Source organism: Aythya fuligula, chromosome W (assembly GCF_009819795.1).
Source record: "Aythya fuligula isolate bAytFul2 chromosome W, bAytFul2.pri, whole genome shotgun sequence".
NCBI lineage: Eukaryota > Metazoa > Chordata > Aves > Anseriformes > Anatidae > Aythya > Aythya fuligula.
The window spans coordinates 1,060,801-1,086,117 of record NC_045594.1 but is presented as its reverse complement, the minus strand read 5'-3'; the positions used below and the strand labels follow the sequence as shown (position 1 = coordinate 1,086,117).

The 25,317-nt window shown below is 43.9% G+C and overlaps 1 protein-coding gene across 2 annotated transcripts in view; it reads right to left on the bottom strand.

The window, feature by feature from the left end:
* Window positions 1-526: 526 nt before the first annotated feature.
* Window positions 527-25,317, bottom strand: part of LOC116501254 (protein FAM219A-like) — a 138,855-nt gene continuing 114,064 nt past the window's right edge. Inside the window, exons 3-6 of one of the 2 annotated variants that reach the window (XM_032206775.1) lie at window positions 9,363-9,465; window positions 4,853-4,933; window positions 4,434-4,488; window positions 527-3,412 (exon numbers count right to left, since the gene is read on the bottom strand). In XM_032206775.1, coding sequence (XP_032062666.1) covers window positions 3,254-3,412; window positions 4,434-4,488; window positions 4,853-4,933; window positions 9,363-9,465 — 398 coding nt within the window. In that variant the 3' untranslated portion in view covers window positions 527-3,253. The remainder of the gene's footprint in view (window positions 3,413-4,433; window positions 4,489-4,852; window positions 4,934-9,362; window positions 9,466-25,317) is intronic. The other variant, XM_032206776.1, reaches the window with a different exon arrangement.

Genomic DNA, 25,317 nt, shown 5'->3' with positions numbered 1-25,317 from the left:
TGGCCAGCAGGTCAAGGGAGGTGATCCTCCCCCTCTACTCTGCCCTGGTCAGGCCTCACCTGGGGTACTGTGTCCAGTTCTGGGCTCCCCAGTACAAAAAAGACAGGGATCTCCTGGAAAGAGTCCAGCGGAGGGCCACAAAGATGATACGGGGCCTGGAGCATCTTCCCTATGAGGAAAGGCTGAGAGACCTGGGTCTGCTCAGCCTGGAGAAAAGAAGACTGAGAGGGGATCTCATCAATGTGTATAAATACCTGAGGTGTGGGAGACAGAGGGATTTGGCCAACCTCTTCTCAGTGGTTTGTGGGGACAGGACAAGGAGTAATGGTCACAAGATAGAGCACAGGAAGTTCCGCATCAACATGCAAAAGAATTTTTTCATGGTGAGGGTGACGGAGCACTGGAACAGGCTGCCAAGGGAGGTTGTGGAGTCTCCTTCTCTGGAGATATTTAAGGCCCGTCTGGACACCTACCTGGGCAGCCTGCTCTAAGGAACCTGCTTTGGCAGGGGTTTGGACCTGATGATCTTTCGAGGTCCCTTCCAAACCCTACAATTCTGTGATTCTGTGACTTTAAGGGGTTATGGTGGAAGCAGGTGTACATAACACAATGCAAAGGGTGGAGGGCGGTTGCAGGGTTGTGGGGTTGGGGAATGCCTCAGAGCACATGGCAGGCAAAAAACAGAAATTGGGGCAATAAAAGGACTTAGCAGTGGTGCCATGGGGCAGTGGTTACAGGGAAGGTCTGTCCTTCAGAGGGGAAGTTAAAGTTCTGGGAGACACAATCTCAGACATCTACTTCCATCTTTGTCCTAAGACAAAGGTGGTTTGATGGAGAACTGTGCGATGTGCAGTCTGCCATGGTTAACCAACGGAAATAGACACCTCATTGCTTGAGCAGGCTCACCAAAATACCCCAAGCTCCTGAGCAAAGGCTGTGGGAAAGGCTGCGTGTGTGCAGCCTGCCTGAAAGGCACAGACACTGACCCAGGAGGATAAGTGCAATGGAGATGTTGCATGGTACCAATGCTGAACTGCAAACTCCTGCTTTAAAAGTGTGAATGTTTAAAGAGACTTGGCCATGTCCTACAGGATTTAGTTTGACCATGTGGTTTCTGTTTTCTGTTTTGACTACATTCCCCATCTGAAAAAAATACTCCTGAGCTTTTCCTCCCTTTTAACTTCTCTTCCCACATAGTGCTGTTAGAGCTCTTCTCCCCACTGCAGACAACTTGCTAATCTCACACCTGAGCTAGCACTAGAGAGGAAGGCTGGCACACGAAAGAAGAAGCAAGGAATTGAAGCTTTGTGCTTCTTTAGAAACATTTTTGAAATATTCCCCCTTGGCACTGCCACATTATGAGAAAGTGAGAGGAATTCAATAGAGGAACGCTCTCTCCCTAGAGGAGTTGGCAAGTTAACCAGCACTTCTGCACAAGGAGGCAGAGATGCTCAGTAAACAAGTCTTCTCCATCCTCTTTCTGTTCCCTGGCAGATAGGGCAACAGTCCCTGTTTCAGGGAAGGGGGCAAACACAGTTTTCATGGTTGCCTGCAGGTAGCTGCTGAATAATAAAGCCCAGGAGCCTTGTATGCCTGCTCTTTTGCTCATGCTGCGGATGACATCATGCCTTGCGCTGCACAGAATGAAAACGTGTGATGTTAAATAAGTGTCCTCCTCATCACTAAGAGAACTTAAAGAGTCAGCTCATGATGTGCAAATTTCATACAGGGTATCTGTAATTCAGTGTGGAGATCAGGCTCTTTCTCGTGGCTCAGGGGAATTCTGATGGGAAACTTAGAATTGCCTTCGCTTTTTCCCTCCACCAGGCTCTAAAGAGAGCGCTGACATAAGGCAGGCAGTCTTTCTTCCTGTCTGAGCAGGGAAAGACACAGTTGTGGCTGTGTCAAAAGATTTCACCTCAGAGAAAGATGCCAGCCCATCCATCACCTGAATCCCATGTCTTCTGAAGCCAGCAGTGTAAGACTGAACAAGGAGAGGACATATTTCCTAAATCCAGAAATGATTTTACATTTAAAACAATCTGTTGGTGAACTGGCAATTCAGCCCAGAAATCTAATGTAATGCCAGGTTTCCTGACTATTCCAGCATCAAATAAACATAATTGTTCCTGATGTGGGACTGCTCTAACAGACAAAGCTTGGTTCACAAGGGGGCGGAGATGCAATAAACAGTAGTTCCCTCTCATGGCTTTTTTTCAGCTGAATCTGCTCATAATCCCTCTGTTGCTGAAAACTCCCCTAAAGTCTGACACCACCACGTTAACTAATGTCTCCCATAGGCACCAAGAGATGCACTGTCAAGAGTACCAACAGCTGAGCTCCAAAAAATATACTTTCTTCAACTAGCTTTTTCAGCACTGACCTTCAGACTGTATAGCTCAAGTCCTGTCTTATGCAGGACTCATTTTTTCTTAGTTGAACAGAGTTCAAGATTTTTGGAAGCAGATGGCTCTCACAGGACTTAAGTAGAAGCTGAAGTCAGTGTATCCAACTGAACTGAACTCATGATTATGGTATTCTCAGGCAAGGACTGAATCTACTGAAAGTATGGATGGACTGCAGATCAAATCTGATGTGTTTGGTGATAATTTAATGTGGTGCTAAGGGTAGATTGCATTGGGTATGTGACACAGCAGCTCCAGCTACTACTGACTCACAGAGAAATGCCACCATCTTGCTCTCTTTGCAAGTGAATGAATTGTGTCATGTTGATCCTGCCTAGACTTGCCATAAGAAAGGATGCCCTGCTCTGTTGCCATTCCTGTGCCCTGATCATGGTGTAATTTTGGTTACACAGGCAAATGAGGCTTAGTGAACTAATTATGAACTGACCTCAGGTAAACCCCCCCGACACCTCAGACACCCCTGATCTTGCAAATGGATTGTTTTTAGAGGGTAGGATTAACTGCAGCCCCATCTGATCCTTCCCATTCTGGACCTGACACCTTACAAAACATCTCTGGTGTCTACACAAACCCAGAAGTATCTCTGAGCCATTCTGCATCTGCTCTCCGGACCAGTCAGTTCTGCCAGGCACTGCCTAGCACTTTGAGTTTAACTCTTTTGTTTAATCATAGTTTAAAATAACTTATCAACCAATCATAAAATGAATTTTTTGGTTTCTCCTGGCTCCATGAACACAAAGAGGTGCACATCCTACCATAGGAGGAAGCAATGGCGGTTAAGTTTTACAGTTATAGTGGAAAGCACTGATCACAGCCTGCCGGCCTCACTACTGGATGTGACAGGCGGTGGAGGAGGTGGCTTGGCAACACATGCAGGTAGGGTTGACCGATTTAGGGGGGATTAGGTCGAGGTCCTCGTCATCTGGGATCTCATCTAACCGGTACCCATCCTTTAGCAGCTGGATGTTCAAGTCTTGGTTGATCTGCTACAGACAAAGAGACAAACAGTCAAACACTTGAGACTTCTTGCTTCTGACAGGTCGGAAGAGGAAGGAGGTCCCTTATTCTGGAATATATATCCCACATACGATATGGGAAATATATATGATATTTAAAATGGGAAATAATGATAATAAACCAACTGGGAGCTGTGTAGTCCCTCCACTCAATCTGGGGCACTACAGCAGTTGAAAGGTGGTGGTAAAGCCACTTGGTTCTTTGTAATCTCAGATTGCTGCCTAGCTAGCTCTGGGTGAAAAACCCTTCAAGTCAGGGCCCACAGATGGCCCAGATCATTTGACCTGGTCCCTGCTCTTGGCTGTTTCTCCACACTTCAGAGGGATTTTGCCCTAGGAAGAGATACAAGGGGGAACAGTTTCCAGCAGCTTGCGTGCAGAATGGCTGCTCAGCACCCTGACTGTAAATCAGATCCTACAGAAGCAGCACCCAGAGGCCGAGCAACTAATTAACTGGAGATCTTGGGAATACATTCAGAAACAATGCAAGGGATTAGCAAACATGAACTTCCTGCCATTTCTCTTTGAAAGGGCAAGAGTTCATATCTGTAAGTCCTCTTTGGAATTTCTGCTTGCTCCAAGTAAACACCTTCCAGGTGACCCTGACCCCTGCTAAAACTGGAAATGACAGCACACCCTCAGCTCCTTTATTTGTGTCTTGGCAAGCGGACAGTTGCTGAGCTGCCACGACAGACAAGTTGATGCTTTTGCACCACATGGGCACTGCAGGACTGAGCAGAACTGGGAAAAGCTTCAGTGAAGCTGACGGGCAAATCTCTGTGCTGTGGCAGTGTGGGGACGGAGCCAACTAGATCACTAGGGAAGAAAGAAACATGACACAATTTCTGCCACGGCCCCTTACAGATTCACAGAGTTTACACCACTGGTAAATTCCTTGTGTAGCTGTTTCTGGCTGCAAAAGGCCACTCTAAGGCATCTCTGGATGCTCTGCTACCAGCATTCATGGCTGGGAAGAGAGAGTGTAACTCACCTCAGCTGATGAGTATCCCGAGGAGGAATATCTGGACATATCGAAGTCATCATCACTGCAGGGAAGGACAAGACAGCAAAGAAGGAAACAGTTAAAGAGACCTGAATTCCCTGCTTAATCCTATCCTTCTTGTGCTGTGAAGCTGTCCTTTAGGCACAGAGAATTTACATCAAGGCAGCCTAGAGAACAACTTTCATCTGTGAACCTCAGACATTTCCATGAAAGTGCTCTTTACTCTTGTCTCTTCCTGCTTGTTTACATGCACAGACCAATTACGGCATATGCCAAAGGGCACAGCAAGGAAGGCTGCAAGTGGTCTGCAAGAATGGTTTCAGCAGGAGTTAGTTCCAGTGCTGTGCTTTGTCATGAAAAACTTGCTTGCGCCTTAACATATATCATCTTATTATCACTTTGCATACCTGTCCGTATCCAGGGCTACCAGTGGCTTTTCATCTGGATTCTGATCTAATGACGAATAGCCCTTATTGGGAACGACGAGCCTGAAATAATTAAATGTTCTCCATTAACCACACAGTAAAGCTCAGTACCACACATAGTCGTATCAAAGTCACATGATAGTTAGGCTTTCCCCATTTCACTTCTTTGCAAGTCCTCCCTTACTAGTGAAGACATTTAAATAGGTGCAATTCAGAGGAGGCAGGCTGTGTCTCTGGGTAGCTCAGAGCAGATTTACAGGGACAGATGCTGGACATGCCTTGGGAACACACTCCTCCCTGAAAGACAAAATGATTGGGACGCTCTGGGCTTCATTCTGATGAAACTGTTCAGTTTGCAGTGCTTGCCTTATCAGACTTCTGTGTTGTTTTTTTTTCCTAGCAATGAGTATGTGGCACTTGCAATAAGCAAGCAGGAGAAGGTATTCTAGCTAAGGGAAGGTACTATAGGATTGGAAATCAGGGATTTGGTCTTTCTGCCTGTGTCCCTACCCAGCCCCCATAACACAGAACTTGTGAAGTCTCACCCCTAACTTCAGTAATATGAGAAGTAAGAGCTGGTGGGTGTAGCATAAGAGCCCTGTCTGACTTGCACTTTTAAAATCCCATTATTCTATAAAGACTTTCAGTTCATCCGAAGTGTTACAATGGCTGATGATGACTTTGCACCTTTAATTGCCTGAGGGAGTCTGTGGAATGGGATATAGACTTCAGAGCCTCTAGGATAAGGAAAATATTCAATGGTATCCAGCTCACAACAGTTATTTCATCCACAAAATTGCACAAAGACTTGGGTTCATATTTAAAATAAGATCAACCAGACAGAGCAAATGGAGCAAGGTACTATGTTCAGCAGGTGGGAACTGCAAGATTATCATGGAAATCTTATTCAGTGGGTTAAATCAGATTCTCTCCCAAAAAAATGATTGGTCTTTAACAATACAATGATGCAGCAGGGCTTCACTAAGAGTTTGGGAAGATCTACAAATGATAATCCATCTCATCCATGCTCTAATTGCTCTTTAACCAGCTGCAATGCTCTTCTGCTCAAAAAAAATCAGAAAGTCATTACAATTTTAGTAATGTAAAGGCACTGAAGATGGGCAAGGCTCAGGGAAAGCAAAATATATCAAATGTTCTAATGAAGCAGATGTATAGGCTCATAACTAGTTGCATTTTCTTACTGCATTCATTGAAATGCAAGGCTAAAGAAATTAATTGATGCAGAATTTCCAGGCTGCTGCATCAGGGTACTGCAGAAAATGGGATCCACTTGCAAAATGCAAAACCCCTTCCCATATCCTCCAGAGGTTCCTTCTGCTCCCTACAAACCATGTAGGAAGGAAGTCAAGAAGCAAAGATGTCTGGAACTAAAACAGAAGCTGTGATCTGGCAGCAGCAGCTTGCCTATCCAGATACCAGAAGCACTCACTTCCATGCCTGCTCTCCATTTTTCAAGTCACTGCTCCACATACACTCACTGACAATTGTTTCTACATTGTGAGTGAACAAAGCACTATCAGGGGATCAAGGAGAACAGTCCTTTGTGGTGCTATTTACTTGATTAAAACAAATCACTACATCTTTTTGTTGAGAAATGTTTTGTGTTTTTTTTTCTTAGCAATGGAACTTCAACTTTTCTGCCACAGACTAAAACTGATAATGTTTTTGTCCCTGATTTAAGCTTTTTCTCACATCCTGATTGCCTTTTATTTTCTTGCTTCCCAGTGTCCTTGGAACAAAGCTGGGTTTAAGTTGTACCTGCTTTCATCTGCAGGTATGAGCTTTTTGTCTTGGTGGTTTTGGTTGCTTAACATGGAATACTTTACAACATCTGTGTTTAGTTTATCTTTAGAGTGGACTACAATATCTGGATGCGTAGAAGTAGTGCAGATGGTGTTGTGGGCTCTGCCTGTGTTTCCAGTGGGGATTGGCAACATCACATCAACTTTGTTCACATTGTATTTGCTCTTAGGGAGGCTGAGCATGTTATGGATCCAGATTCTTTCACCTCTAAGGCTGGCTGCGCCCCTGCCTCAGAAGAAGACTCAATGGTGAACGGAACCTGATATTAGAGGCTGGATTTCAGAAATACTGAAGAACAACGGCCTTGGGGAAGGAGGAGGAAGTGGGGCAGGGACAAAGAGAAGAAATACACTTTGAATGAAAGAAGGAAAACATATTTGATGAGGAGAAGAGCAAAAAAGGGGAAATGGCTTTAGCTTCTTCTATAGAGCCTGGAAGAAGCCAACAGTTCAGACATAGAGCAACTAGAACCTGGATGTTTTGCAGTGTATCCCACTGGAGTCTCTCATTGTACTGCAGCCTTGTGAACAAGATTGTGACATTTCTGCCTTCCTGGGGTTGCCCTGTCTATGGCAGGACAGAGCAAACCATTCTGAGGTACCGTGAGGGCTGTGCCCAGACTGCTGCTTGGTTCCCAGAAAGCCAAGGGAGCTGGGGGATGAGGAATCACAGGCCAGCAAGAGCCTGTGCCAGGCATCTCCCAGCTCTCCATATGGGAGCAATGGAGCTTGGCTACATCTGCTACTAAAGCAGTTGCTGCAAACCTGTGTTTTTCAGATCCCAAAGGAAGCTTCTAAAAGCTGTGTGAAAAGTAACTAAGAGATGTGAGTCTATTGCCAGCAGGCTTATCTTGTCTGTGCAGGGTTCTCCACATTCCTGAACACTGCTCAGATGTCCATGGATGGAATAAAACTGAGCTGGCTGTTCTAAAGCTTTTGTCAATGGTTGTCAGTGCTCTACCCTTCCCAAACCAAATCACTCTTCCTTCCACTGGCACCTCTGAAACAGCAGCCCCTCCAGGCAGACGTAACTAATTTTACAGGTGGGCATCAGCACTTATCCTCTCTCCCTTACTATCTTCCCCCACTAATTTCAGTGTTTCTAAATCTCTAAAGCAGCAAATCTGCTACTATTCCTCTTGGGAAGCTATTGTGCAGCCTAATGCCAAAAGAATCCAAGTCTTCCCAGCTTGCATTTAGGATACAAAGAGGAGCAGTGGGAACAGAAAACCCAGCTGGGCATTTGCAGAATTTCTTACTGCCAATAAGGGCCTGGCACATTTACATGGTCTCAACAACCAAATTTGGAGCAGTGAGCAGTGTAGCATATTTCGCCAACATCGCAGGTGCTTACAAATAAAACTTGACAAAGTCCTGGCATGATTTATGACTGCTGTTGTGGGTTTTGGGAACTAATTTGAAACAAAGAACCTCATCTGTTGGATGTGTTGCACAGAGAGAGGCTCTCACCTACAGCTCCTGTTCTACTTAATATATGGTAATCCATGCAAGTTTCTAATTCATCAACAAAAACACGGCTTTAATGCAGACTCTGCTGTCATTTTAAATAAGATCCTCCAATAAAAAATGCCACCTTTCTCATAGCATGCAAAGAGTGCAATCCTGTTGACTCAGTGGGTTCCTGCCCCTGAATTTAGGCACACAATACACAATTGTACTGATGCCTGCATGGAAAAAAAAAGAAAAAAGAAAAACAAACAAAAAACAACAACAACAACAACAAAAACACAGAAATACTCTGAAAGAAAGTATTCAGGTAAGAACGTCTTTGTTTACAGAGGTTTGTAGCACTGTCCGATACTGTCATACAGAGATGAGCCAAAGCAGCCCCAGCAAAGTATGACCATGCTGTTTGCAGTGTGGAGGAGGTGTATAGCAAAGCACGCAGAGATGAATTAGACACCAGCCTTCATTAAGTTAATCAGTATGGGGAAGAGGGCATTTTCAAAAAGAAGCAGGGGAACTATTGGGATAAAAGCAGCCAAGTCAGAACTAAGCTCTAAAACAGTTTGCTGTTACACGAAGCAGCACTGTACGCTCTCCCGCTGGTAGGATTACAACGTTACATGAGGATGCCCAGAGCATTCGAGACAAACATATAAAACCTCTAATTTTCACAGAATGATCGAATCACAGAAAGGTTTGGGTTGGAAGGGACCTTAAAGATCACCCATTCCAACCCCTCTGTCATGGGCAGGACACCTCCCCCCAGCCCAGGTTGCCCAAAGCCCCATCCAGCCTGGCCTTGAGCACTGCCAGGGATGGGGCATCCACAGCTTCTCTAGGCAGCCTGTGTCAGTGCCTCACCATCCTTATAGTAAAGAATTTTCTCCTAACATCTCATCTAAATTCTCTTCATTTAGTTTAAAACTGTTCCCCCTTGTCCTATCACTACCTGCCCAGGTAAAAGCCGTTCTCCAGGCCGGGCTCCCTCTGCCTCCTGAAGGCTGTATTGTCACTTGTCCTGGGCCCAGCTGTCCCCATGTTCCCCCATGGGACAGGATGCAACACAGCACAGAGTGTTTGGGAAAGGCCATCACTGCTCTTACTGTGTATTTGTAGGGGAATGGCAATGAATGTTGTTCTTGTCATCTTAAGGCCATTAGGGATTTCAGCTTAGAGCACAGCTGAGTTTTCCAGTCCTTTACCTTGTCCGTGCCATCACGTTGTTCTTCTTGGGCTGCTGATTAACTGGGCTGCCCATGTTGCCGTTCTTCAGGGAGCCCTTCCGAGCCAGCTCCCTCTGCTTCTCTGCATATGGGATACAAAGGGGGAAAAGCAAAATTAGGGCACCAGCCTGGCAGGTCACCATACAGCTACAGAAACCCAGATTTGATTGCAGCAAAAGGGATTGCAGAATTAATAGCACAGGACATGAGCACTCCATCTCCCAAGCAGACACAGCAGAGGCCAGAAGAGCTGTGTCCCATTGCCTCCAAGGTCCCTAGGGGCTAAAGTTCATATGCCCTGCCTTGCAGCATCCTGCTGACCAGGCCACACAACGACGGCCATGGAGCTTCTGGATGCAGGCCGAGACTGTCCTGCTGGGGCTGAAGAAGGGCAGAACCCCTGCCTCTGTGCAGCTATGGGCTCTGAGACTGCACTGTATGCTGGGCAAGGGAATTTCTCCTTTTACATTTTCTCCTATTCAGGCTGCCACTGAGGGGCCCAGCTGGGACAGAAAAGAGCTTCCATCAATGTAGCACCATCATTTAGTGTTAGTTGATATTGTATAAACTCACTTTAGGATAGAATAAATCTTGTGGTTAAAAATTAATGAGAACAAAATATACGACATCTTGTTATCTGTCGACCTTCTGTTATGTTGAAGCATCTTGTTAACTGAAACACCCCGTTATCTGTTGACCCTCAGTTAGGCTGAAACTTGAGATAACTTGAGCCAACTCGGCATTCCTGCAGCTTGGAAAACAACTGATTCAGCCAACTTGGCATTCTTTAGCAAAAGGTGAAAAGTACATCATGAGGAAGACCTATGGTCTTCCTCCCAAAGACCACTGCCCACGTCCTGAAGACCCCGGCCCACAATTCTTGGGAGGCTTTGCGCAAGCGTGAGGACTGATAAGCTAATTAACATACGAAGCGAGAGTAGGCGGGTTTAGGTATCGAATATGTATAGGTGTTAATAGAATATTCATTGTTTTGCTGTATAAATATGAGATAGTTTGTCACTTTGAATATGCACGTTAGGTGGAAGGATCCCCCGTGCATCCAGCGCTGACAATAAAGGATACTTCGTCACTTAGAAATTTCGGCTTCGATCTTTGAATTAATCTGGCGACCCAGATGGGACACCCTCTCTGCCGGGCTGCAGGACCCGCTGGGAATAGGACTCCCTAGGGTACTCCCGGGATTTCCTGGAGGGACTCCTTGACTCAACGGATCACTGCAGAGGCAGACAAGGACCCCATCGCTGTAAGTGACAGTATTCTTTATTTTGGTTTTAGTTAGTTTGTTTGTTTGGTAGACTGGTCATTTGAAACGGCCCATAAGTCAGAAAATAAAAGTTCTGCAGGGTGGTGTATACTTTTGTGGCTAGCACCTTAAGTATATGTTTGATTTTGTTGGCATTTAATTGCCGTTTGGAACCTGGCAAGTTTGCTAATAAGGTTCATTTGGTACAGTGTTACTTATTTCGGTTTTCTGACTTATTGCATGTGGAATTTGACTCTGATTATTGCTATTGTGATTTTGGCTATATTCTTGGTAATAATAGTAGGTTCTTGGCGTTGCTATAGAAAGATACCTGCGTGCTGCATTTTGTAAGTGATAAGTGTATTCTGAAAGTGTGAACTGGGAAAATGGGAGGAAGGCAAACTGGTGGGATTTTAAAGAAAAGCCCTTTAGGATGTGTTTTGAGTCATTGGAAGGATATTGGAGGATATGCCGGTGGAAGTGTGAACAGGAAAACATTGATAAAATATCGTAATCAGTGGTGGCCGCTTTATAAGCTGGAATGTGGAGAAAAGTGGCCCCTAAATGGAACTTTAAACTATAATATTTTGCTACAGTTAATGTTGTTTTTTGAGAAGCAGAACAGGATGAAATGTTGTATACTGCTGTTGTTTCAGCATCTTGGTGGGAAAAGGTACGGAATTAAGTTGGCCCCTGACTGAGCCTTTGATGATGGCATTAGAGAAGTACAGGCTGGAGAAAGATAAAGGAAGTGTTAAAAGGGTTGTTGAAAGTGTTAAAGGTGTTTGAAGTTGAATGAGCAGGGAAAGAGGATGTAGGAATGTTAATAGTTCTGCCTCTGCCCGAGGCAGAGATCTTAAAATCCCGGGTGTTAGCCCTTTAGGGCAAAGGGACCACAATGGGTCTGAGAGAGTTGTCACAGAAACAGAAAAGCAGTTAACTCTTAAAACAACCTGAGTTCATGTGCGAGCTCAGATTGCCGATGGGACCGCTCAGGGAACTGTGGACAATTGCATTCCCCTGACCGACCCCCACTAAGACCCGAATCATCCTGAAAATTATGAACGGTTAAGTAAATACTAAAACCTGGATGAATTGGGAATTGAGAATATGCTTCCAACAAGGTCCAAAAGAAATCCCTATGGAATTTTTGGACCAACTCTGAAATGTTATGGAAAAAAAAAAAAAAAAAAAAAGATTTGGACCTGGCTTCGGAGGACAAATTGACAAGCCTTTTCCTAGGGTAATCATCGGCCCCTGATTTCAACAGGAATAACAGGGACTTGGGTAATCTACCCTAGTGGATCCTCCACTGGTTATAATGAAGTTAGGGGAGGAACGGACGTGAAATTTCTTATTAATATGGGGACAACATATTCGGTTCTAAATCAAGCATTAATGCCTTTACGGAATGATTATGTTAGGGTAAAAGGTGCAACCAAAAAGGCTTATTTTTGCGAACCTTTGAAGTACAAGTTAGGGAAACAATGGGGCATACACAGATTTTTATATATGCCTAACTCCCCATGGGCACTCTTAGGTAGAGATTTATTAGAGCAATTAGGAGCAGAAATTGTCTTTGAAAAAGGGAAAATGGAATTAAGGATAGGAGAAGAACAACTAATAAATGTGTTGAGCTTGGCACTAATACAAACTGACCCTAAAAGTGAAACACCTTTAGAGATCACAGATCAAGTATATCCAGGAGTTTGGGCCACCGAAGTCCCTGGAAGAGTTAAAAATGTGACCCTAATAATTATTAAATTAAAGCCAGGAGAGAAACCCGTTAAGGTTAAGTAATATCCTTTGAGGATAGAAGATAGGAAAGGAATTAAAGACATAATTGATAAATTTCTACAGTATGGATTATTGATTGAATGCGAATCAGAATACAATACACCCATATTGCCGATTAAAAAGGCAGATGGAAAAAGCTATAGGCTAGTTCAGGATTTGAGGGCCATAAATAAAATCACTGAGGATATACATCCAGTAGTGGCAAACCCTTATACTTTGCTGACTAAATTAAAGAATAGTCAAGTCTGGTTTACCGTACTGGATTTAAAAGACGCCTTCTTCTGCCTAGGCTTAGCCACAGAAAGCCAAAACCTATCTCCCTTTGAATGAGAAAACCCTGACTCAGGCAGAAAGACACAGCTTACGTGGACAGTGCTACCTCAAGGATTCAAGAATAGTCCCACTATTTTTGGAAACCAATTAGTAAGGGAACTCGAGACTTGGATACCTCCGGACACTGAAGGGGCTTTGTTACAGTATATAGATGATCTCTTAATAGCTACTGAGACCAAAGAGAGTTGTATTCAATGGACTATAAGTCTCCTTAATTTTCTGGGTTTAAAGGGATATCGAGTCTCTCAACAGAAAGCCCAGCTGGTTCAACAATGCATAACCTATTTGGGATTTGAAATTTCGGGAGGCCAACGAGAACTAGGAACTGAACATAAGGAAGTCATTTGCCGGACTCCAGAACCCCAAACGTTAAGGGAGCTACGAACCTTTTTAGGAACGACAGGTTGGTGTCGCCTTTGGATTTATAATTATGGACTAATGGTAAAGCCTCTATATGAATTGATAAAGATTAATCAGTCAAAGTTAGTCTGGACTGGAGAAGCATGAAAAGCCTTTAAACAACTTAAACAAGAATTGATGCAAGCTCCGGCTTTGGGATTACCGGATCTCTCGAAACCCTTTTGGTTGTTCTCTCATGAGAGACAAGGGATAGCTTTGGGAGTACTAGCACAACGATTGGGTCCCTATAAACGAGCAGTAGCTTACTTCTCTAAACAATTAGATGAAGTAAGTAAAGGATGGCCTGGATGCCTTCGAGCTGTTGCAGCTGTTGTTATCAATATACAAGAGGCTTTGAATCAAGTCCAGCCTAGTTTGACACCATGCCTGAGTTATTACTACTTCCCTGGCTGGCAACTCAATGGACTAACACACCCTACAGCAGAAAATGTTGCTGCCTCTCCTTCTCCTCCTGACAGCCAGTGATATCCCCAGTGTATCTTCCTCTTTTATCTCACATTGAATCTTGAGAGCTTTATTTCTTTATTTAAGTAAAATAAAGAAGTTGCACCTTGTTCTGGGAATAGAAATGTTGTTTTTGCATTTACATTGTTTAGAGGGAAGGAATGTGGTACTGAGATATGCTTACAGTGATAAGAAAGCTTATCAGGTGACCTTGTAAAATGCAGACAGACTCCTTAGGACAATTAGGTGAAAATCGCGGTGTTAAGTCAAGTCAGATAAGTGAAGAAACATTACCACTTCAGCCAAAATACAGGTCTGATGAAAATTCAGGCTTTAAATTTATATGCAAACTATAAGATTCCTTTTTCAGAGGAGGAATCAAGTTATGCTCCCTATAATCCTAATATTGCACTGGCGGCAGCAGCAGTCACTCCAGGAAGGGAGACAGGGACTGCAATTAACACTGTCCCTAGAGAGTGTACTCTAGGCTCTGGCAAGAATTAGGACAAGGTAGAGGAGATATTGAGAGTTTTGCCTTCCCTGATACTAACAGTACTAACACTAACTGTGTATCCTCTTAGGTGAACTCCCCCCCTCCATACCAGCAAAGAGGTTAGGAGTTTTAAGGAGATTAAGTCATTAACTGAGGACCCCATCAGGCTAGTTGAACTATTAGACCAGTTCCTAGGACCTAACTTATACTTTTTTGGGGGGGGGGAATTATATCTATAAGTATGTTGTTTACAGGGGAAGAAAGGGGAATGATCAGGAGGAGAGCTGCTATACAAAAATGGGAAATAGCTCATCCTCCAGGACGAGGGGTAATATCGGCAGGGCAGAAATACCCACTTGCCAATCCTGGCTGGAATAATAATAGTGTGCAACACAGAAATCATATGAGAGACTTGGGGTCAGAATGAGAAAGTACTCGGGGATGAATCCCGAGGATCCGGTATCCCAAGGGCTCTTGAAAGTTCACTGTGTGATTAAAGCCTGGCAAGATACACAGAAAAAGCTCCAGAAGGTGGGGGGATGTAGTGAACAGTCACTGGGGGACCCTCCTGCGGGAGGCCCAGAATGTGTATGTCAGGAGGGGAGATGAGAAGGAAAAGCAGAGAGTGAAACTAATGGTATTGACAGTGCAGCAGGTAGTGAGGCAGAGGGTTGGAGAAAGGAAGAAAATCTTCAGGGGGAGTCAGGGCCAGGATGGAAAGGAGAGGAAGAGAGATGAAGGAATGGCAGGCAAAGAAGGCTGCCTGTGTTGTGGCCTGAATCATAGCAAAGACAGGCTTTGATAAGATGTTTTGTGTGGCCAGGCTGGCCACTTCTTGTAGGAATATCCGGAGTGGAAGGAGGAGGAAAAAAAGGAAAATGGGATGAAATATGTTATACTGATATGTTGTTTCAGCATCCTGGAGGGAGAAAGATACAGAATTAAGCTGGCCAATGACTGAGCCTTTGGTGAAAGTACAGGCTGGAGAAAGATAAAAAGAAGTGTTAAAAAGGGTTCCTGAAGGTGTTAAAGTTGTGGTATGTAGTGTTTGACAGAGCTGTTTGAAGTTGAATGAGCAGGGAAAGAGGATGCAGGCAATATCTAAGTAACAGTCTAGAAGTTTTAGTATATTTGCTGTGGTGTTTGGTCAGTTTCCCAAGTATCGGGAAGGGGGGGACAGGGGGACAGCCTGCTCCACCAGGGGCCTCTCCAGAGGCCACAGGGGGGCTTCAGCTCCAGCACCTGGAGAGCCTCCTCCCCCTCCTTCTGCTCCAACTTTGGTGTCTGCAGGGAGGTTTCTCACTCCTCACTCTCCCAGCTGCTGTTGAGCAGCAGGTTTTTGTTTGTTTCTTTCTTTCTTTGTTTTCATGGATGTGCTCTCACAGAGGCAGGGTCTGTGTTGCTCATGGCTTGGCTCTGGGCACTGGTGGGCCCCTTTGGGGCCGGCTGAAATTATCCCTTATCTGCCACGGGGTGGCTTCTGGATTTTTTTCGCAGGGGTTGCCACTGCAGCCCCCCCTCCCCCCAACTTTGCCCCCGAACCCAATACACTGAGGCAGCTAGGTCATTACTGGCCTGTAAAGTATCAGGGATTAAATTAACTAATGAAACCCTAAAAAGTGATGGAGGTAGAAGGGGCTGGGATAACAGTGCCAATTTTGGCGGATTCTAAACTGAGATTAGGGGATAAAATGATCACTGGGCAATTATTGTATGTACCCAAGGCAGGGACTAACTTGTTGGGAAGGGATTTGATGATGAAATTGGGCATTCAACTAGTAAATTGTTAGACTGGAATAACAGTTAATGGAGTAATTATTAATGGAGTGCTCTCAGGCCCCGAGAGCAAACATATACTCACCTCTGACTGGAAAGACCCTGAAATGGGGGCGGAAGCAACAATACAGATGGACGGTTTTACCTCAGGGGTTTACAGGGCCACCAATTTATTTGGGCAAGTTCTAGAACAGATTTTGGAGCAATTCCAAGCTCCCGAGGAGGTGTTACTGTTACAAATACGTGGATGATCTTTTATTGTCAGGACAGGAGAAAACAGTTGTGAAGGAAGCTACTAACAAGCTATCCAACTTTCTGGGAAAGCAGGGCTTGGGAGTATTGGAAAATAAAGTACAATATGGAGAAAGAGAAGTCAGGTATTTAAGGCTTCTAATGTCTGAAGGAAAACAAAGAATAAATGCAGAGAGGATTCAGGGAATTGTTGAAAACTAAGAAAGAATTAAACAGTTTTAAAAGAAAGATTTTTTTTAAGGAATCAGGAGCCACAAAGTCTGAAGGAAAATGGATACTCCCTGATGGGAGAGAAATGCTGAATAAAGCACCAATGAGGCAAATATTAATTGTTTTACATCAAGAGTCATCGGGAGGTGCAAGCAATGTGTGATGTTGCGCTAAGAAAGTATGTCTGTGTAGGAATATACACTTCAGTGAAGCACATATGCAGAGGATGTACCATATGTCAAAAGGTAAATTAAAAGGTCATCCGTAACCCACCCAGAGGGGGATGGGAGCCAGGGATTCGACTTTTTCCAAAGTATACAGGTAGATTTCACTGAGTTATTTGTTTGTCCTAACTGACCACGTGACTGGCTTTACTGCAAGGGTTAAAGCAGGCCTTAGAGAGTGAGTGGGATTTTCACAGCCCCTGGCACCCGTCCTCTTCTGGGAAGGTGGAGCGAATGAACCAGACATTAAAGAAGCAATTAACTAAATTAGTGTTAGAAACCCAACTTCCTTGGGTAAAATGCTTACTCCTATAGGTTCAAACAGCACCAAGAAAGGATATAGGAATATTACCATATGAGATGCTGTTCGGATTGCCCTATCTGGGCAGAAGGGATGAGATACCACAATTCAAAACAAGAGAGTTTTCTTACGAACTGTATGCTGGGGTTGTCCTCTTCTTTGTCATCTCTCAGGACCTGTGGGTTGTTGGCTCAAACCCCACCTTTGGAATTCCCCATTCACCACCATCACCCAGGAAACCGGGTCCTGATTCGGACCTGGAAAGAGTTAACTCCGGCCTGAATGGGAAGGACAATTACTGACCACTGAAACAGCCGTAAGAACTGCGGAAAAAGGTTGGACTCACTATACTCGAGTGAAGGCATCCGTCGACCCTAGTACCTGGGAAGCTGTTCCTACAGAAGACTTGTTGGAAGTTGAAATCAAAGAGAAAAATCTCATAGTGGACTCTGAGTGGGATAAAAGCTTACAACTGTAAACTAACCTTATATTTTCACAGGTAACTAATGTGTGTGGCTTGTGATTGAGAGAAAGGACAGACCTATAGCGAATTGCAGTGCTCCCAAGGGGGGGGTTGTTATAGTAGTAGTGCACATCTTATTCTTTGTATTGATAATAATTTGGAAACCTAAGATTTAAAGATAATGACAGGGAAAAATTGATTACTAATTTTGTTTTTAGTGATTCTAGGCCTCAGAGAAGGCCTCGGTCAATTGGCAACTTGGAAAAGGCATGACCAGATAATAGCAAAAACGGGATACCCCATCAAAATATGGGTGACTGTGATAGGGGGTTATGTACCACAAGCTGTCATGTTTGATGATTGTGAGGTGTTAGCTTGGGGAGATTTAAATTCCCCATGGCAACTGAGCAGAGAGAACAAATAGCTAGGAGAGACCGAACAGCTAGATTGAGAATGGCTCTATGGAAACAATCCTTCATTGCCATCAGAGAAAGGGAGAAAACTCAAGGAGAAAACAGGAGAGAAAACAGGAGGCCCTCTGAAATGTGGCAGTTCAAACATCTGAGATTGAAACAGGGTATGGGGATGTGAATGCCTGGATAGACTGGGTCAAATACTCTTTCCAGAGTCTCAACCATAGCAATTGCTGTGCTTGTGCCTCGGGAAGACCGATTGCTCAGATAGTGCCCTTCCCATAGGGGTGGACCAAGGATTCCCAGGGGATGTGATGTATGATTGCATTGTACCAAGAAAAGACTGCCTGGGGAAATGAGGCCTGTAAGTCTCTCTCTTTGCTGTTCCTTGCATGATAGCAATATTGCGGTTCCCCCTGCATTCTCTACAGTTATAGGTAACCATACATCTTGCCTCTCACGGCAGGGTGTGAGTGCTACCCAGAATCTGGGAAAATTTGCCTTGTGCTACCAAGGACTTGATGGGAAACTGCTCAAGACTTGAGATCCCCAGGGCAGATCTCTGCTGGTACTGTGGAGGGAAGATCTTACGGTCCACCCTACCATCTAATTGGGGAGGCACTTGTGCACTTGTTCAATTAGCTATACACTTCAACCTGGCATTTAAAAAAGAAACATCACTAATACCTAGAAGAAGGAAAAGAAGCTTAGGAGTATCATTCAGTGACAGAGTATACATAGATTCTATTGGGGTACCTAGAGGATTTCCCGATGAACAGAAAGCCAGGAATCAAATTACTGCAGGGTTTGAGTCACTGTTCTGGTGGGTAACAATCAATAAGAATGTGGATTGGATTAATTGTATGTATTATAATCAGCAGATATGATTAGATATGATGCTTGTGGCGGAAGGAGGTGTGTGTGTGATACTGGGGACCATTGTTGCACTTTTATACCCAACAATACTGCCCCAGATGGCTCAGTAACTAGAGCATTGCAAGGGCTTACCACCCTTGCCAGTGAATTGGCAGAAAAAGTAGGCATATTTACATCCTTGATTGTAGTTGTAGGAGTTTTGACAGCCATTGGTTGCTGCATTATCCACTGTGTAAAAGGACTAGTACAGTGGTTAACTGAAATCGAACTATTGAAACAAATGACCATGGAGCCACCACCTTACTCAGATAAGGTGATAATGAGGGGATGGAAAGCAAAGAAAGTGAAGAAGAAGAAGATATCTACCAAATTATACCTTAGAGAAAACTTTTGCAAAAATCAACAGTTTATAAAGAAGAAAAGGGGGGAATTGTGGGAATAGAAATGTTGTTTTTGTAGAGTTACACTGTTTGGGGGAAAGTAATGTGGTACTGAGATATGCTTACAGTGATAAGAAAGCTTAGCAGGCGACCTTGTAAAATGCAGACAAACAGGCTCCTTAGGACAATTAGGTGAAAATCACAGTGTTAAATCAAGTCAGATAAGTGAAGAAACATTACCACTTCAAGCAGTAAAAAGGTCAAAAGAAATCTGAAATTTAACAGGCCAGCAACTGAAGGCCATGCATTGATTGTGAAGCATTGGATAGATTGTGAACCTGGATTACGCACTCAGTGGGGAAACAGGGGAGGGTCCTGTCATCAAAAAGTATATAAACTGTGTTTTGGAACTAGTAGATGCGCACTCTCCTGCTTGTGGGGCGCCCACCACTGCAATCGCAAATAAATTGCTACTTCACTGAGATCCTCACCTGAGCCTAAGTTATTGGCTACGGAGTGTTTCTCACATTGTGCAATTGTATTTTTAAACAGGCTATTGTTTGCTTTAGTTTCAAAGCATGTTCTATTTGCTGCTGAAATGTACCTTAATGCTCTGACAGTACATGGGGCTTTCTTTGTATATTCATTGCAAGAGGGGATTAAAATTAGCTTCTCGTTTAGGAGAGGCTATTTCTCTTCTTAATAACTTCTCACCACAGGATCATAACCAGAGTTCAGGTCCAAAAGCTAAGCCTTCTGCAGGAATGCAGCATTTGTGCTGTATTAAATCATCCCTTCCTCCAGGATAGGAAGGATAGGAGCCCATCTATGATGGGCTGTCATATAAACTGATATTTAATTTTCTGATTCAAAGCAATCAGTTAGCAATTGGCCAAAAAAGCTGAGCTAACTTCCCCAAACTCATCCTATAATGCCAGGCAAGTCTGGTAAGGAAAAGCAAAGTGAGAGACCAGCAAGGTAGGAAAAGGCCTAGTTAAAAACATTCTCAGGAATGTGAGAAAATGCTGGAAACTACTTTTGTGACATGACTGAATAATAGGGGTTTACCAGACTGCTGGCTGGGGAACCTGAATAATGAATTCGTTTTGCTTCTGCTTCCCCTGGGGTGTGTGAAATGTGCCGATATATTTTTCTCTTGCAGATTTTATTCCCCTTGGAGACAAAAGCACCTGTTGCTTGTTGTGGGAAAGCTATGTGCCTACCCAGGTGTGCAAGTGTGATATGGGCCAACTCTGTCCTTACTGCAGGGGTAAGAGCAAGGAGATGTGTCCAAGGCCGCCTTTTCTGACAGCAGCAGAGATGCCTAGATACTGTGGTAATGCGTGTGGCTGAGGAACCTGCAGAGAAGAGTTTATACTCATACAAACCATGCCCAGCGCTGCTCCTGATGACAGCAGAGGTAAATAAAAGCTCATTGAAGTTGGCAGGGGAAGGACCAGACCTATAACTCTCTTTGGCATTGTGGGAATAAAAATGTTATTTTTGCAGTTACATTGTTTAAAGATAAGGAACCTGGTATTGAGATATGCTTGCAGTGATAAGAAAGCTTAACAGACAACCTTGTAAAATGCAGACAACCAGACTCCTTAGAACAATTAGGAGAAAATCACAGTGTCAAGTCAAGTCAGATAAGTGAAGAAACATTACCACTTCAAGCAGTAAAAATGTCAAAAGAAATCTGAAATTTAACAGGCCGGCAACTGAAGGCCATGCATTGTCTGTGAAGCATCAGATAGGTTGTGAACCTGGATTACCCATTCAGTGGGGAAACAGGGGAGGGTCCCGGTCATCGAGAAATGAAGTATATAAACCGTACTGTGTGACTAGTTGGCGCGCTCCTACTTGTGGGAGGCCCACCATTGCAATCGCTACTTCACTGTAGCCTAAGTTATTGGCTATGGAGTGTTTCTCACAACATGAGCAACGAAGAGACTGATACAGTGTCAAAGTCAAAATCTTAAATCACAGTAATTTCTCATGACTGGAACTTGCAAATGTTGTGGCTATCCTTGTCTCCAGAAAATAAATAAATAAATAAATAAATAAAAGGCTGGTATTTTGCAGGCCATGTGAATGGTGCTATTCAAACATAGAGGAATAAAGTGGGGTTTTATGGAGGCAAAGATTTACAACCCTAAATACAAAACAGCTTCCACCCATCTACACCAGGAGCTCTAGTGGCTGACCACAAATATGCAGTGCTGTTACAATATGCAAGTTATACAAGTTGCCAGTACTTCAAGATGCTGTATAATTCACAAAAAGCACCTGACTCAGAAACAAGGTTACAGATTTCATTTTCTGTCAAGACACTTCAGGCTTGCCTGAGCCTTTTAAATGTACTGCTGCTCTCTGATTCCTATTGATTACTCACTACAAGCACTAAATGCTGTTTTCCAATTCAGATTACTCGTTCAGTTGATGAATATGGGCTTTAGCAAAGTCTTCTTCCTTCAGTAGGTCTCCCCATGACTATTTTTCTGCTCTTACTGAGTGATAATTCAATGTGTGAGGTTGGATGATAAGACTTCTCCTATTTAACCCCTTCTTTCACTTACTTAGTGGCTTGGAGCAAATATTCCTAAAGCAATAGCACTGCAGGAATACAGTGTCATTGTCACATCCATGCCTGTGTCCCCAGACAAATTTCTTAATCATGAATCAACAGTTCAGCTCCCTCTTGGATGCTATGAATCCTGAGTCCCTGGTGGCCAAAAAGCAAAAAATGGGAGGGAGAACAGGAGCTCTATCCAGCTCTGGGGTGACAGGACAAGCTCCTGGAAGATGGTAGAGATGTGTATAAGTCATTTCAGGCTTGGAGGCAAGGAAAAACAGTAACCAAGTCTTAAAAGTATTATGAACTGCTGCTATGTCCACCATCAACCAAAGGAGCTGTTTGGGTACCAGTCTCCTGAAGTAATTCTGAGCAGCCTTGCACACCAACCATGAGGTCCATGAGAATGGTGGGCTTTCAGTGCCCATTTTCTGCTTGGTGTTTCCTTCTGGCCTAGCAGGTAAAGTTGGTGAACTCCATTTATAGGTAGCGAGCTCTTTTCCAGCTCATTTAATTTTAGCTTCCAGATATTTGTTTTAAGGCCAGAGCTCCAAATGGTAAGTGTTATAAATGAAGACTCAACTTAATCTGAATTTTGTAATATTTATAAAACAAATATATCTAAAAGGCAAGTAAACAGCGCTGGGTGCGCGGGGAGTCTACGCTCCACCAACATGCACACACAAACATTAAACTTTCTAAATATATAAAACATTGCTTTTACATACTAAACCCAAGTACACCTATACATAAGTACAATCAGAAAAGGTAATAAACAATCCTTTAAGTTCCATGACTTAACAGTCTCCATTTTCCATTCCTTTTCTTGACTACACACAAGTCTCCATTTTCCATTCCTTTTGAACAATATGTCTCGCTTTAAGTTGTCAAGCAACTCGGTCTTCAGGCCTTATGTATCCCGTTCTTCCCGGATCGAAGAAAAGCATATCCATCTCCTTTTCAAGGCCAATAGGGTCTGGGTCAAAAGGCACGTCCAGGTCACCAGGGGGTTGTAACAGCAAAAGCCTTCGATGGCTGTAGCAGCAGAGGGGCCCATGGCGTAGCAGTCGGATCAGTAAAGGAGCCCACAGCTCCCTCACTGTCTGGCAAGCCACACGTTTGTGATTGTGGCTCCACATGGCTCTTTAAGGCCTCAGAGATTGCTCGCCAGGTGCCGAGCAAACCCACTGCAACCTTGTCATTTTTAGTTGCAGAGTCCCACACCTTGACCTCAATTTGGTCCCATATTTCAGGATCATAAACTATCTGATTGTTAATAAAGGGAATAAGCTGTAAGGTTACCAGGACAGTCTTTGTTTCTAAGGACATATGATTCCCCATAATGCGCAACTGCTTACCAGCGAGGGGCGGTTTTGTGCACAGGTCCGCTTCTCTCAGCTTGAGCTTCTTTCCAGCCCTGGTGTGCCTATTTCCAGCGACTTTCTGTACAAGCTTCTTTGAGCGGTTTGCTGAGTTTGGCCGAACTTATCTTCATACCAGCAAGGCTAGTAGAAATGGAGGTGAGACAGCTTCAACCAAATCTGAGTTCCTGCTGGCTTTTCACTAATTTTCCAGACAGATGCTTCCTGTGCACGACAGAACATAGGAGGCTGGGAGGGTATGAAGCAGCCGGTATGTGCCTTTAACATTAAAAAGCATGCTCAATTAGGAGTCTGAAGGTCCTGTCTGATCATTAGTACGGCTGTTGTGTTGGGTAATCTACCTAGCTTCACGCTCGAGTGGAGCAAACTTTTGTTTCAGTGGAGAGCTTGGAGAGCACAGGCATCTATGCGTTCAGCCTGATGCACTGGGGATTGTGGCTGCACCACTTCCTTGTAAGCCAATCCTGGACATTGTGTTGGAAGAGGAAAGTGTGGAGTGACACACACGTCTGTGCGTGTGTGTGTATGTGGGGAGGGGTCCAGGATCCTTTCAATACCCATATACACCTCTGAATAGCAGGAGGTGCAATGTAGAATTGTTACCTGTTCAACTGGCTGGATGTGTCTGGTTCCTTTGTGACAAGGGAAAATAGTGTTATAAATGAAGTCTCAACTCAATCTGAATTTAGTAATATTTATAAAAGAAATATTCATAAAAAGTATAAAAGACAAGTAAACAGTGCTGGGTGCGCGGGGAGTCTACGCTCCACCAACACGCACACATGGACATCAAACATTCTAAACATATAGAACATCGCTTTTACATATTAAACCCGAGTACGTCTATACATATGTGCAATCAGAAAAGGTAACAAACAATCCTTTAAGTTTCTCCATTTTCCATTCCTTTTCTTGACTACACACAAGTCTCCATTTTCCATTCCTTTTGAACAATATGTCATGCTTTAAGTTGTCAAGCAACTCGGTCTTCAGGCCTTATGTATCCCGTTCTTCCCGGATCGAAGAAAAGCATATCCATCTCCTTTTCAAGGCCAATAGGGTCTGGGTCAAAAGGCACATCCAGGTCAACAGGGGGCGTAACAGCAAAAGCTTTCGATGGCTGTAGCAGCAGAGGGGCCCATGGCCACAGCTCTCTCACTGTCTGGCAAGCCACACGTTTGTGATTGTGGCCCCACATGGCTCTTTAAGGCCTCAGAGATTGCTCACCAGGTGCCGAGCAATCCCACTGCAACCTTGTCTGATTGTTAAAAAGGACAACAAGCTGTAAGCTTGTAAGCATGTGAAGCAGAATGAACTTACATGAATGTGTCTATGTAAAACATCAGAGCTGAATAAAGCATTACAATCATACCTCTGGATCCAGTATTTAAGAAAATCATAACCAGTTTTAATTACAATTTCCCATTTTTTGTTTTTAAATGGAATTCTGAGCAGCTTTTTGGTACACATTGCTATGTGTGGCATTATTTTTGTCTACACTCTATCCTAACCAGAAACATTAAAAAATAGCATATATTTTGGTCTCCTGCAGAGGGGCAGTTGTGTGCACGGGTCTGCTTCTCTCAGCTCGAGCTTCTTTCCAGCTCCGGTGCGCCTATTTCCAGTGACTTTCTGTACGAGCTTTTTGAGCAGTTTGCTGAGTCTGGCCTAACCTATCTTCATGAGGTGATCAATATGCCTGTTCCTGTCCTGGTCTCCGTTCTGCCATCCTGTTCCTCTTCACTCCTTCTTTCTACTTCTTTATTGATGACATAACTTCATCGTGTTGCCCTTTTTTTTTTTTTTTCGAAGACAGGATCCCCTCTTATACCCTTCTCTCCACAGCAGTCCTTTTCAAAACAACTTTTCATTGGTCAAACAACTTTGTATATAACAGCAACGGCAAACCCCCAGAAACTTCCATGCCTTAAGGGCTGGAGAACAAGCAACCCTGAGACTGCATGGAGTCTTCCTGAATCACCCTTCTTTGTTCCCTCTAAACTCTTTTACATTCCTGATGGCCTCATCATTAAGAGTCTAATGTTATATCAACCACGGGGCTTGCCGACTCCCATGGCCACATTCCCACATCTCCCCCTTCTTTATTAATATCAACCATTTTCTCGACACGAATTACCACTCCATATATAACAAGACCAAGTCCTGAACACAGCTCAGAGCATCATTCAGCTCTGGGACATCGGCATACATCTATTTAACACTGAAACTGTCCCGAACTTACACCTCTGACAGAGAGCATTTGGCAGCTGGGAGCGTGCCTCCCCTTGGAGAGATTTCAGGGCGCTCTTTGGTAGGGTCTTTGCCTGCATG